This window comes from Poecilia mexicana, unplaced genomic scaffold (genome assembly GCF_051168715.1).
Source record: "Poecilia mexicana isolate PSO_F unplaced genomic scaffold, ASM5116871v1 scaffold_6, whole genome shotgun sequence".
Taxonomy (NCBI): Eukaryota; Metazoa; Chordata; class Actinopteri; order Cyprinodontiformes; family Poeciliidae; genus Poecilia; species Poecilia mexicana.
Genome location: NW_028263375.1, coordinates 24,858,652 through 24,873,982, shown reverse-complemented (window position 1 = coordinate 24,873,982; position 15,331 = coordinate 24,858,652). Strand labels below are relative to the sequence as shown.

The 15,331-nt window shown below is 40.0% G+C and overlaps 1 protein-coding gene across 1 annotated transcript in view; it reads left to right on the top strand.

Moving 5' to 3' along the window:
* The window catches only part of nell2a (neural EGFL like 2a), a 97,987-nt gene that overhangs the window by 51,374 nt on the left and 31,282 nt on the right, over positions 1–15,331 (top strand). The window contains exons 13-15 of the mRNA XM_088006476.1: positions 2,716–2,841; positions 13,044–13,166; positions 14,654–14,749. Of these exons, the coding sequence (XP_087862602.1) occupies positions 2,716–2,841; positions 13,044–13,166; positions 14,654–14,749 (345 nt within the window). The remainder of the gene's footprint in view (positions 1–2,715; positions 2,842–13,043; positions 13,167–14,653; positions 14,750–15,331) is intronic.

The following is a 15,331-nucleotide window of genomic DNA, read 5'->3' as shown; positions in this document are numbered from 1 at the left end:
GATTTACTTTTCAATCTCTCTACATCCCTGCTTTATTTTATTTTAGTTCTCTTTCAAAGCCGGTGTGACAGTTTTAATTAACCCCCCTCGTTCATGGAGCGAAGGACACATGTACTTCAATAGTTTGCCGGCAATTGTCCGCCTGCGTCACTTATCAATGAGGCCGCTGAATAGCTGGAGGCAGCGCGTATTGATGGCGCCGTGAAAGAGGACATGAATGCCGCCGTCGTTGGCAGGTGTCGGGCTCGTCGTTGGCGGTGGGTGGTTCTCTACCCAAGGACATGGAAGCAGAGTGAATGCCAATGCAAATCAATTGAAATTCAGTTTCAAGAGCCCTTCACAAAAAGCATCTGGCACCGAACGTACTCAGGGGTGAACGTCCTCTTGTGCTCTCAGAGACACTGAATACAGTGAATGAATAATAAATTGCTAACGTCAAGGATCGCGGCGCTCGTCTCACAGGAAAAAGTCCCTACGTTTAACCCGTGCTACGAATTGGGGCGAGGCCTCAGAACGTATTAATGCGGGCCGGGTTTAGTCAGCCTGACCTGTATTTACATGGGATTGCATTTGATTGCATCACATTATCAAGATTATTTTATTTGCCCTGGCAGCGTCATGAGTTTTTTTTTTTTTTCTGCCTGTGTGAAGGTTTGGCTCGCGGTTTGGGAACCGAGAATAGCTGTTGCTAAGGAAACATGGATTCCAAATATGAAGTCCTGATTGGGAAGAAATAAATAAAGGAAATCTAATAAAAGATATTCTTCAATCTGCTCTAATCAAGTTTTAATAACTACGCTGCAGAGAAGGGTTTACGTAAGTCTGTTATATAAACAACGCCGAGGTAGAGCTGCTGTGGTTACATGTGAGATCATTTCTGTTTAGTAGAGCAAAGACAAAGCAACATACCAATGAATTCGTTGTTCTGGACGCTTGGATTTGCATTGAATAGGAGTCTAAAAGAGAGAAGAGATGAATTCAAGGCCGCACAATTTTTGAGACGCGCGCAGTTATGGGTAACAGGAGGATCCTGACGAGAGGTTACTTGAAAGGAGTCTGTGCAGATCAGCAGGAATTCGTTTTGTTTTTTGTTTTTTAAAGTTTGAAAGCAGAAAAGAAGATAAAAGTTGGAGTATAACAGGTGTGCGGGACGGGTTGGAGTCTTTTTGGTAAATAACAAAAGGGGAGCGCATGTGTCTTTTAAAACTGTTTTTGCTAAATGAGAACATGACTTCTGACATTCCCAGAAAATCAACATTTCAACCCCTGAGTTGCCTACTAACCTGCTCATAAGAATGAAAGTCTTAGTTCTGATTCATGGTGTAAAAGCACCAGAAGTGATCTGTGTAACTAGATTAGAGCTCTTTAAACCTTGTTCTTAACACTCTCCCTTTATTTTCAATTGACAGCTTTTATAAACCTACTGGATTCAGCAATTCCAAAATGCACTACAATTACACTTTTTTTTTTTAATTATTTTTAACTGCAACAGTATAATATAGAAGTTCAGCCTAAAGCATTTTTTGAATAAAATTACTCTTTTTCAACTTTTACAGAATTTATCTGGACAAAGTATATACTTTGCTCTGTTACAGATTCTATTTCTGATTTTCGAAGATGAATAACTTCAAGCAAAGAGAACTTGAGTAAATACAAATTATAGTTTTCATTATGTTCATTATTCAACAATAAGAAAAAGAGAATGGATAAAAATGGTGTCCATGGTCCATTGTGCTTTTCTTTGTCATCCAAAGAAAGACACAAAGGTCTATTTCATATTTGTCAGAAAAAAAAAAGAAACAAACATCGTGATGATCTGCACTGCCGTTGGGCGAATATTCAGAGGACTGATGAAACAAATATGGAGCTTCATAAGATGGCATGTTCCTATTTGAATTAAAGCAATTCTGTTTCAACACCTTTATTTCTCTTACTGATGAGTTTCTGCTAGAAGTTAACGAAAACATGACATTTGAGATGAGAACATGACACTGGATCAATAAGAAGAAACAGAAATCTGGCCTTAAATGAAAGTAGGTTTATTATCTGCTAAAAGGTCGATCTTTCCAAAAGAGACTTTCAGTCTGACAAATGACAAATATTCTGACAAATATTCTAATTTGTTGAAAATGTCTGTGAGTAAGGTGCCGCTCACCGTCACAGGACATTCAGAGGTTTGTCTGAATCAAAGTTTAGTTTTGCAGCTTCCTGGCGTCTGTTTACAGCAGAAAAGTCAAACATGCTAAAAGCTGGATGACGCCAGGAGAGGAGCTGCGGTTGGATGTCGAGGGCTTCTCTTTGAAGACGGAGTGGTGTAACTTGAAGTGCTCAGCGCCCATCTACATGTCCACCTCTGTCTTCCTCTCATGGAGATAAACGGTCTTCTGTGATTGGTTCTGCAGGAGGCTTCGGGACCCCCAGGTGGCCGGAAACGTCTCCTTCTAGCAATGCTCAAAATAGATCATATGTAACAGACGTCGTGACAGTAAGGCTGCTTTAAATATGTGTCCTTGATGCATTGCTGACAACTGTGGCATTTACAGCAAAGCCACATGGGAAGTCACAGTTTGTTCAGTTTAATTATTGTACCATTGATTTTTCTTTTTTTTTTTTTTTTTTTATCAGACTTAGGTTATAGCACAGTTTACATCTCTACTAAACATATCATCTCTCTCCCCCCCCCCCTCTCTCTCTCCCTCTCTTTTAATTCTGTAGATATTGATGAGTGTGCTGAAGGGAAACATTACTGCAGAGAGAACACCATGTGCGTTAACACGCCTGGTTCCTTCATGTGCATCTGCCACACGGGCTACATCAGGATCGATGACTACTCCTGCACAGGTGAGCGCCTCCTCTGGCCTTCTGGCAAACTGCGTTCAGGATGACTTGGCTCTATTTGTGGGAACAGATGCACCAACCAATCGTCCAGATATATCGCATAGGGAGATTCCAGGTGCAACAGCAGCATCCGGTATAAAGTTTCATACAAAAAAGAAGTTCTTCAAGTGTTAAAAACAACATGTAAAAATAAGGTTAACAATAACATTGATAGTAGTGAAATAATAATATACTGTACAGGACTATAAATGAATATACTATGCATTTATTACAAAATAAAAAATATCAACCTCCAAGGAATGTGCAGCTGAGTCAGATCACTTATTCACATAAACCCAAATGTATTTATTTTTATTCATTAAAATATTCAGATATAAGGACTCGACGGTTTTCAGCAAAAATCAGAGGAAGGTTTGAGACATTTTTTATTGAATGAATATGACGCCCTACCATTTTCTTTATTTTCATTCATTTAAATGTACTAACTCTGCAGCTTTGTGCTTATGAGGAAAAACAAATCGGTCAAAATCGGCAGCAGTAGATCAGAACTCAAAGAAAAGCAAAGATCAGTATTTACCATTAAAGACCTGCTTGGTGCATTTCTGTATTCGAGTTAAAGCCATCAAATTATTCACTTAAAAATAACTTCCTTATCAGTATAGAAGTGAAGATCTTTTTTCACACAGCATGGATCTCTTTTGCACTGATGTCCCTTTTCAAAGTGTTTGTAAGAGAACAAGCAGAGACTGAAGCTGACATCTACCGTATGATGCAACACGTGCTAAAACAACGCTCCCTTCTTTTAACGCTGAACTTTTTTTTTCTTTAGCATTGTTCTCATATGTCCAACTTCAAGTTTGTTTGTTTTTTTTTTAGACTTGTTTATAGTTGATGATAATACTGATTCTGTTGCCTTGAGCAAAAGTCCTCAGCCAAGTCCAGGCCACTGTGAACGGACGGACCATCCTCACGTTAACCTGGGTTTGTGCATTTTTGTGTATGACCCAGAAAGAGAAAGTCGGTGAGAACCTCAACATAAATGATGGCAGGTTTTCTGTCTGTTGAACCATTTCTGTATTGATTTGGCTTTTTCATGTTGTAAGACACGTTTTTGGTATCATATGATCTAAATATTTTCATGCATGTCATGCACTCTAATAATGTTAGAGCCTTTTGAAGAGAAATAGCATCATTCACCGCCCGCCATACTTAAGAGAAGGCATGGAGAGCTTTTCTGCAGGTGTTTATTATTGTCACTTCAAATCCAGCTCAGGTCTTTCCTGCCAAAAAGCTTAACCTTAACTTCATCTGACCAAAGCACATTAGTTAAAGTCTGAACTGAGTTTGGCAAAGCCCCCACACCTTTATCTTCGTCAGGTAGACAACTGATGACTGTCTGGCATCAGTAGCAGATAGCATCTTTTGGTTGTTATGGAGACTTGGCGACCTCAAGATGAAATTCATTGCTGCAGCTCTTCTAACAGTGATTTCAGATTTTTTTTTTTTACCATCCTCTTCACTTTGTGGGATGGCAGCCTAGTGATCTGTGGCTAAAAGAAATGTGCCTCTGTGTAATATATTTTTATCCAACCGTAAGTGGTGGATTACGTATTAGAAGTTCCTAGAAACTCTATAGGTGACGTTAAAAAGTAAAGTATAAAATGAGGGAATTGTACATTTATTTAACAATATTATTAGGAGTACAAATGATGATGATGTCAAAGATTATGTTGAAAAACAATTATTTTTTTTTAAGTTCAAATATTTCTCTAAGTAGAGTTAAACTCTTCCCAAGGCAGAGTAAGATCCAACATTTGTTTTATATTCAACCAAAACGTTTGTTTCTGATAGTAAATGGGACAGACACCACTCAGTGAAGCAACGTGAAAGCAGGCTCAATTTAAAAAAAAATTTTTTTTTCGTTTTTGCTTAAACAGTATTTAAAATGCGATGCTGAAAACCATTACGGTGAATTATCATTGCTTCCACAGAGTACCGGAGAACAACGTTCAACGTTACGGATGATTGAAGCTCTGCTCAGAGTTCCCTTTTCAACTGGGCTCTTTCTGGACTGATGTAACTAGAATAGGGTTATTATGCATTACTTCAGTATTCTGCCTGGCAAAGCTGTGTAAACTGATCTGAGTATTTGCAGAGATTTATTGCGAATCACTTGGAAGCTCCTGGCAACATATAAAATCAGCTGTGTGCAAAGGAAGAAAGTCACACAATTCAGCAACGTCAGAATTAGAAAGCAGTTGGGGTTTTTTGCGTTCTCCCAAATTCAAGCTAGAAAAACTACTTGATTTATCCCAAAAGAAAAATAAATGTTGTAGAAACTCGTGTCAACATAAGTATCTTCAAAGTGTCGTTGTGGACGGTGATGCTGGAGGCATTAAGGATCTCTGGTAGCAGTCAGTTTTGCGCCAAACTTAAAGAGGCCTCTGACTGAAGCCTGAACTACGACCCCATATATCAGAACTCTGGGTCGTAGTTCAGGTATTAATTGCACTTTTGAGATGCAGATTGACTGCTCCCATTTGTGTTGCCACGGTTATGCATCGTAACCCAACTATCCCAAAGTGAAAAATGTAAGGGCAAAAAACTGCACAACATCCAAAACCAGAGGGGGATAATTGCCCCCAAAACAGCAATTCCTCAACCAACACAATTCTGAACTAAAGTGTACAAAAAGGACAAATCAGAACTAACATGCAAGAAAAGCAAAGTTCATGTAAAGTTAAATCTGTTAATAAAAAGGTCTGAGTCAGCATTCTTTGCATGATGTAATCTCTCCGTCCTTCAGCAAGAACGTCACAATGTCATCACCCTCCCCCGCCCAGCGCCCCTGGCCCAGGGAGGTGCAGCTCCACTTGCTCCTGTGCAGCTGTTTGCAGCTTGTGAAGCACGACGCTAAGTAGCTCCCTGTGTGAATCATCTCCGAGGAGGGTGGCGACATGCTGCGTTTCCTCCGTGCCTGTAATTAAGGAAGCAATTTACACCGATGCAGTCTAACTCGGCGGCGGCGTAGCGAGGGAACCTGCCGCCGCCTGTGCTCGGTGCTGGATGATTTAGGCCCGCAGAACTTCCCGCGGTGCATTTGGAGTTGGAATTACAGCTGCTAAACTAGACAAAAACGACAAACAGCCGTACAAAAAATAGGAAAATAAAAAACAAGCCCTTCTTTGAAGAGTTCCCCTGCTTGGGTTTCAGTGGAAATCAGAAAATAAAGAAGTTAGAAATGCAAACAGAACTTTTACTCAAGTCATACATTCTTTGGCTGCGTTTTGTTCTTGGGAGTTATTTAATTAGCGAGTCGTCTTCAGGCGGGCGCCGTGCCTTATGCCATTTCACTCACCTTGTTTTCTCAGCTCTTTTTTTTTTTTTTTCGGGGCTCTGGGCAAGGTCTATTGTTCTACTCATTCGTCTTTCTTTCACTGTGTGCTTCCTCTCGAAATCCACAATGAAGATTAATTCTCCCAGAACCCAGGGGATTAAACTGTGCCACTACATTTTATATATTTCCCCATTAACAACGCCTTCACGGCGCTGCAGTGAAACACACAGCGACGAGTCTCTTTATAAAAGTAATTTTTTGTGATTAAAGTGAGGTTTTTGTGAAAACTTGATGTAATTACTTTTCTCATCCCTGCCTCAGTGAAATTGTTGTTGTGATGTTCCAGCTGGTTTATTGAACTGAGCTCTCCCACCAACACAGCTCTGCACCTCTCTTCTGAGACATCATTAGAGTGATGCATTATGGGGGGAAATTAAAATGAAAATAAAAAGAAAAAAACAGAAGGGCTTGCGATAGTATTCATACCCTTTGAACTATTGATCCATTTTGTCACTTTCCGCCGAGCAAACAAGCAATTATATGGCTTTCTGAAAGGAATTTAGTACATGCAGAGTAGCAGTTCCTGACATGTTGATATGCATCTAAAAACATCAGAGGTTTTACTGCATGAAATGGGCAATGCAGCGTTTTTAAGGCAGCAAACACACACTACTGCTTTTCCTGACACATGCCTTTATGCAGAGCGTTGCGTCACCACCGTAATCCTGCTGGTAGTAATTGACACCAGAAATAGAAGCGTACCGTAGCAATGAAACACCTGCTTGTGTTGGAAGAGTCCAGTGGGAACAGTGATTCCTCTAATTTGCCCGCAGATAAAATATTACAACAGGAGGGAAACATTAAGCCGCCGCCCCCTCCAGAAGCTATCGACACTGTGCATCCGCATGATTTACAAAGGCCTTTTATCATCTGCAATGACTTTCACCAATTAACAAACAGCCGACTCGGCAGAAACGGCACTTCCAGTATTGACTGCCGTTTTTCCACGTGTGTTAAGAGTGTTGCATGTGGGCCGGTCGCCCAAAATAAGGAGGATTAAGTCGACCCCAGCTCTTTTCATGGGTGAATGTTTATGCGTAGAATAGTTGTAAAGGATCAATCTGCACATTTAAGGCATGGAGCCCTGGTTTATATTTCTGCTCAACCTGTGGGGGACGTTCGAAAGCCCAGATAGAAGTCTATATTTTGCATCCAGATAACTTGTAGGGAGATGTGAACCTGGTGCACTTATTTAAGTGATATAGCTTGATAGATATAGCTAGCTAGACACCTAGATACAGCTAGCTAGCTTTGTATCTAGCTAGCTATATCCATTGATAGATTTATAGCTTGCTAGTTTTGTATCTAGATAGATACATAGATACATAGCTTGCTAGCTTTGTATCTGGATCGCTATATCCATTGATAGATTTATAGCTAGCTAGCTTTGTATCTAGCTTGACACATAGATACATAGCTTGCTAGCTTTGTATCTAGATAGCTATATATATATATATATATATATATATATATATATATATATATATATATATATATATATATATATATATATATTTAGCTAGCTAGCTATGTATCTAGACAGCTATATAAAGTTATTTAGCAAGGTAGCTATATAACTAGCTGTCTAGATACATAGCTAGCTAGCTCTGTGAAAGGTAGCTAGCTAGATATACAGTTAGCTAGCTATATATCTGTCAGTGCATTTTTCTAGATATCTACTATGTATCTACCTAGATACATACGGTATCTAGGATAGATAGATAGATAGATAGATAGATAGATAGATAGATAGATAGATAGATAGATAGATAGATAGATAGATAGATAGATAGATGGATAGAAATGAGACATTGCGGTGCAGTATTCTTCCTCTCTTTCTGCCCTCTGCTTTTCGTCTTCCCCACAAATGCCCGAGGTGCTCATCGCAATGTGAGATTAGCAGCAAATCCATGAAAGGTAGCAGACTGGTGGTGCTCTCTGTCAGAATGTTTTAAAAGAAGGCTGTCCTCAGGACTGTGTGTGTGTGTGAATGTGCACTTGGTCTGCTGTAGCTACAGTGCATTCTTCTGGTGTGTGCCCATGTTCTAATCCTTCGGTAGCCAGACCTTAGCCCCTGAGGCTAAGTAAGTGATGGATGGATGGATGGTTGGAAGGAAGAGAGAGGATGGAGGAAAGGTCGCAGGCCAAAGGTGAAGCAGGAGGGGGATTGTCAACAGCAGAGCTGAGAAAAGATGATTTTCAATGACACCTTAAAGAGAAACTGTAGACAGAGTTTCTACTTATTGCTTGTTTTAACATTTTAGTTTTATTTCCATCACACCAGTTTTCAACAAATGTCGCTTTGACATTTTATAAGACTATTATGACTAATCCATATCCAGTTAAGTGGAATCTATATCCAAATTCAGTTCAGAACCATAACATAATTCATTATGAAAGATTCATAGTAGGGGTCGGCATTTATTGTATTGCTTACCTTGTATCATGAGAAATTTCTTATAAGAATTTCGATTTATAAAGTCCAATTAATGATGTTTTAACCCCCTCCCCCCAATTCATTTTTAGTTTTACTATTTTCTCCACTGTTAGTTCATTGAGCCCATCCAATAAATTCAAAAATATAATTAAATGAAGCTACTGCGTGCAGTTTAGCAATAAAAATTATAGTTCTGTGTGACCAAAGCAGCATTTTTCAAGAGCATTGTTTGTGTTTGTGGGGCTACGATTGCTCTGCCCTGCAGTTCCCTAAAAAGTGGTAATAAATAGTTAGTTTTAGGGAAAAAGCTGTACAATTTATCCATTGCTAAATTCCTATGATCGAAGGTGAAGTCAAACCCACCTGCTGCCCGTGTTTAGATAGCTCTGCCTCGGTGGCAACAAGGCTAGGTGGCATGCTAAAGCATTTTGCTATTTCAGCCAAGTGTTATTTAATATAAAAGGCACTTGGCTCCAGTCTCCTTAATGTGATGCTTTTTCAGTGCAAGATAATGATGTCATGATGCTTTCCTCTGGATCCCTCATTCCTTGGGAAGACGACAATGATTAGAGCACATCTGCTCTTGCTTTAGCAGTTCAGTGAGCTAATCAGACTAATAGAGTGATTTAGGTGGGCGCCTTTCATACGACAACAGCAGAATCAATCTACCTGATCATTTTCTGCCAGGGCAAAGACATTGTGCTAATTGGGTTTGACTAACTTTTTAGAGAAAATAAGGGTTACCGGTGTGAGATATAAACGCATCTGATTGCTGCGCATGGTAATCTAAAAATTTCTCAAGCTTTCTTTAACTCTTTAAGATATGATAATGTTTAATTTCCCCCTTTTCGTGTATGATATGAGGCTATAATGGAGACTTCTCTCCATTTTCTAGCCTTTGTCAACACACCTTTATCGCAAACAAAACAAACCTAGCCAGCACTGAAACAAACCAAAAGAGTATGTTGAAGTTTAGGTTTTGCAGCGATTTTCTGTTTACTGCGTCTGCAAATCTACCACATCTTCACAGATTTTTGTAAGAGGATTAATGTACGGTTTGCTATAATGAGGGATTCTTTGGAGCTTATTATTTCTCGGCTCTTGTTCCTCTCTTTTGGCTGGGCAAAGATTGAGAGTTATTTATCAAGTAAAACAATGCTTTTGTTTTGCATGAAATCAATTTTTTTCCACTCAAAATAAAGTTGCTAAGCCTGCCATTTTGTAGCACAGTCATTAAATATACATTAAATGATTCTAAATATGATTCTGCTGCTGCGTCTTAAAACTAAATCATCAGTTTGCCGTTTTCTCTTTTTATCCTCTCCAGTAGACAAGCTATCATGGGCTTTTTTTCTTGCCACTGACTTTATAAAATCACCACTCTCCAGCCCGTAGCATGAAAACTGAGGTATTGTCGTCTATCTGAGGTCAGACAGTGCAGAGGCTGGTATTGTTTTGGCAAAAGGTGGAGGGAAAACAAGCTTCAGGAGAAACAAGCAGCCATAGTAAGAGCTCCCCGATGACAGGCTCTACATAATTGATTGTTTATCTGTCTGCAGCCTGAGCTGCAGCAGCCAGCGAGGTAACACACACACACACACGCACGCACGCACACACACACACACACACACACATCCTAGGGATTTAGGAGGCGATTAAAATGGGAGTCGTTTACACCGAGTGCAGGGGTGTAATAGGCCTAAATTCCTAAGTAACAAATTCCAGGGTTGTAGTGATGAGACGCACACGGTGACACAAGCGGAGTTCCTTTGTGGCTCCGATGCCTGCTCTCTGTCTGGTCAGACAGACAAATAGTGTCCTCTAATTTAGTTTCCGTCTCTCTCCTGAGCTTTTATTTTTGTTTCTAAATATCTGCGAGGAGCCTTTATGCCGCCCAGCAGCGAGAGGCGAGCTCCGGGCCCCTTTTAAGTGTTCTTCAATCCGTCTCTCACACACACACACACACACACACACACACACACACACACACACACACACACACACACACACACACACACATCATGGCCTCGACCGAGGAGCTCATCACAATGTCACTTTCAATTTGGCTGGAAACACGGTGCGTTCAGGGGATGTAATGGATTGGATGATGGAAGGCAAATGGATGATGTGACTAAGGTGAAAGCAACAAGCTTTTAGGATTTGGGTTTTCTCACTTTTCGGATTCCATATTTCTGTTCCCGCAGCTGTGTCTTTTTTCTTTTTGCAACATTTCTAAAGTAACGTGTTCTTGCAAGAAAGTCAAAAAAAAAAAAGATAAAAATAAAATAAGGTGCCGCTTTGTACAAAACAGTGACTGAAGGACGACGTGGAAATCTGCTTGATGTCTGCACAAAACGCACATGAAAGCAAAGGACGACGATTATTTCTACCAATAAAATCTAGAATCACAGTCACGTCCAGCTAGCTGCTGAACTCCCAAAGTTTTTGATTTCCACAAGTCTTAACATTTTCCCAAAGATTCGATTGACCACTTGACCACTTTAGGTAGCTTCTAAAAATGGTTTCTGCACTGTAAACACACGATAAAATGAGCTGAAATGTTGCAGGCCCTGCTGAAATATGAATATTTCATTGCCAGTTTTTGTTTACTTCTCTTTAGAAAAGTTATTAATTTTTAAAGTTGGTGTCTGCTAGGTGGAGGAATATAAATGTATCTATGTGAATCTATAAAAAAAAACACAAAGGCAAACATTGATTCTGAAAACAATAACTTGTACTGAGGAAATTAATAAAAAAGAGGACGCAACAACAGATGCATGTAATGCTCTACGGTCTGCGTTAAAACTATCAGAAAACTCTGCTGCTTTCTTCCAAATTCCAGCAAGTTATTTGTTGCCCACTGGAGTGTAAAAACGTGTTAAATTTGCTAAATAAAGATATTGAATTAGACTAAAATGCCTGAGGAAAATTAGCAGTTTTATAACGTTCTAAGTTGTCTTCTTCAGACATTTACTGTACCGGACAAATACAGAGCTTTTGGTAAATGGACCACATGATGCTTATTATACTCCAGAGCTTCATCAGCAAGCTGTGCAAATTTATATTTCAGCACAATTTTAATTAAAATGTACATCTGTGGTGTCCAGAATTGCATTCCCATTATCTGCACAACATATTTAACATCTTTCCATTGTTCATGCTCACTTATCCTTGCGTCGGTGTTGGAGTCCATCTCCAGCGATCAACGGTCGAGAGCTGTTTTGTTGTGTTTGCGTTGCACACACGTTACTTTTCAGACTGTGAAAAGTAAAGTGTGGGTGCTATGACCCCACCTGCACAGAGCCTTTTACTCAAACGTAGTGGAAACCCAAACTGTGCATCAAGTTGAGCAGAGTAGGTACTGATGGAGAAGGGCCACAACAGCCAAAAGAATCAGGTTTCTAAAAGTTAGCTTCTACAGGCAGGACAGTTTGTTGGTCTCTCAGAGGTAGAGAGCCCTACACTGAGTAGGGTTTTTCACTAGAAAACAGCAATACGTGGGGGAAGGGCCGTTTCATGACCTTCGGGTGCATCTTATTTAGAGGACTTTAGATTGTAGGAATGGTACGATGGAAAATTCCTGCTGAAACTGTACATCTTGATAACAGAAACCATTTTGTTCCTCCAACCTGAAGCTGTTGCTGACATAAAAAAAATCCTGTCTAATGATACAGCTTATGTTTTAAAGTGAACATTTCTTTGCTTTTACAAAACCTTCGGAAAACATCTCCTGTGGGCGCTTAACGCACCAATTATAAAAATGTGCATTGCCTAAACTTTCCTTATTATTTAACCTTTGTTTAACAAGGAAGAAAAACTCAGTGAGATTACAAATCTCCTCTCTGAGTTTCCTGGGTAAATAAGGGCTGCTGGATTTTACTGGATGGAAAATAAATTTATATGGGAGTGCGCGACTTACTAATTGATGAGTAGCAAATGTTGATGTTTAGGAAGCGCAGACCGTCACCAAGGCTTTTCCCATCCCTCATAATGTGCCACATGAACACAACTAATAGCAGCAAAACATCTGAGGCCATTTCTGTGTCATATCAAGATCGGAGCCAGAGGAATTACTCACTCCGGACTCATATCTTAGACTCACAGCTGCCTAACTGTCAGGGCATTTATTCTTAATGGACTGTAAAAATAAATTACCAACTTGCCGCAGTCATTCCTCACATTTGCTGCTCTTTAATCAAGAGGTGCTTTCCGGCTGGTAAGTTGTTCGCGGCTCTCAGGACGGTCCCTCAACATTCGTCTCTTTTTTTTTCTCTTTTTATCAGCTAACCAAGACGTAGACGTGCTCAAAAACATCTGTTGTTTCCAGAGAACTCGATGAGACTGACGGCCGCCCGTTTTGCTTGCTTTTAGAGCATGACGAATGTCTCAGCGGACTCCACAACTGCGACGAGAACGCCCTGTGCTTCAACATGGTGGGAGGCCACAGCTGCTCCTGCAAGCCGGGATACACGGGGAACGGCACCGTCTGCAAAGGTACCTCGCCGCTCTGCCCGTTTACGTTCCCGACTCTTCAGCTTTGTCAAAGAAAAAGTGTTTATTTTTCTCTGGTCATGATAAATGTGTAAATGTTAAGACATTCTGAAAGGCTTATTACCTATTAACAGATTTTATTTTATTTTTATTTTTTTTACATGATTTGTTAAAAATACAGAGAACAACATTTGCAACCCTTTCCTGTAGGCGTCCGATTGCAAATGTGTTCACCAGTGACACTCACTGGCCTTTCCAACATGCTTTAATGGTAAAAAGAAGGTTGACCCACTTCAGGTTCTGGTATTTTAGTGATTATTTTCCTCTAGGCTGTTTTCTTTACCCAGGGCAGGTTTAAGTTTAAAATAATTGTTTGATTTTACCAACATGTTTCTTCTTATTGGAAGTAACATTTAGGAGTAGCTCAACCAGACTCTCGACTTGAATTTGATAGAGAATCTCTGGAGCTAGCTGAACATTAGGGTTATGGCAAGTAGGCCTTCCAACCTCATCCGTTGATTATTGAAAAAACTGTAAATACATTTTCACCTCCTATTGTAAAAACATACAAAAATTAAGATTGATAAGTATTATTTTCAAAATAAAAGCATCTCCAAGTCCCAGCTACCTACATTCTTTGAATTTTGACGTGAGGTTCACTGGGTTAATGACGTACCTTGCTTGGTTTTGGTCTCATTGGACCAGCAGGTTGCTTTGTACACTTCTCGTGACGTAAACCTAAATGAACATTTAGGAACATTTTCATCCTCTGTAAGCCCTCTGCGAAACTTTCAATTTAGCTCCTCGATGCACCTGAGAAAATGTCAGGAAACTCCAGCTGGAGGAGCTAAAGGTTATTTCACGTTCATCAAATTTGAACTCAGGACAAATAAAGTCTGAAACTGAAACAGAAATGGTCTCGATGAACCATTAGTTTGAGAGCGTGCAGCTGGGTTAGCGAAACTTTTTTTTTTGTTACCGTATCATTTTCTTTTTAGAATTTTATAAAAAAAATTTTCACTGGGTTGTACAGAAAATGTACAACCCGAGTGTCAATGTGTGGGAAGAGTTGTGAGATGAGTCATTGTAACATCACAAAAAATTATTATTGGGAAAAAGTATTTTTCCATTTGCTCCATGTAATTACATCTATTCTCCTTTCCAGCTTTTTCTAAGAAAAAAAAAAGCACCAAAGGATTTGTGTATATATTACAACGACCTCCATTTCTTTCTGTCAACATCAGTGACCTCTCTGTGTTTTGGGGACGTATTAACCAACAGTCTCGCCACGGATAATGAACACTTTGAAATTAACCTCTGCGAGACGCATTAATCACGTGAAGCAATGTTATGAAAGGCCGTAATGAATCACATCGCCGAATTAGCTCTTATTCTGTATGCAAATACTTGTGCTGGTGCTGGTCTAATTACACAGTTAATGCTCATTAATCTTTGAGAGTAATGGCTCTTCTCCTCCGGTGCGTCTCCAGCAATGTGTGACGGACTGTGCCAGAACGGAGGATCCTGCATTTCGCCTAACAACTGCGTTTGCCAGCAAGGATTTACGGGGGAGAGGTGTGAAACAGGTAGGATTTCATTTCGGCTTAGCTCCTGTGTTTCATTTCTTCTCCCTTAAAGAGAGGACAAAGATTTATGAATACCCAGGAAAAAAAAAAAAACACAGTGGAAACTGGGTTTCAGGTGATTAAGGCTGAGCCTGTATTTGTCTTGGCGTATCTGGGATCTTGTTTAGAATGACGTATCACTTTTTGCGCATGGAGCCGTCTGCTGTCAGAGCTCTGACGTGAACAGATGATCTGTAAATGCTGAGTAGCTGCTGGAGTTGTGACTCAAACGCAGTTATTGTCCGCTTGAGTCGTCGTTTGTGGCTGTGAGCGTTGATGACTTTGTGCATCTCTGTGCTCTCTGGCGAGTAATGGGTCTGCGCCTCGTCCAAAGGCCTCGTAGGGGATTTGTACGGCTTTGGAGCAGAATGGGAATTGTATCATGTCGCAGCCTCCATTAAGCAGCGTGGCATTCTCCCTGTAGCCTAAATACCATGTTTTCATTGCAACAAATCTTACTCCATGAACGTTTCTTTAAAAAAACAACAACAACAAAAACAATCGAACCAGCTGAGCTTTTTCACGTTTGATCACATTACAACC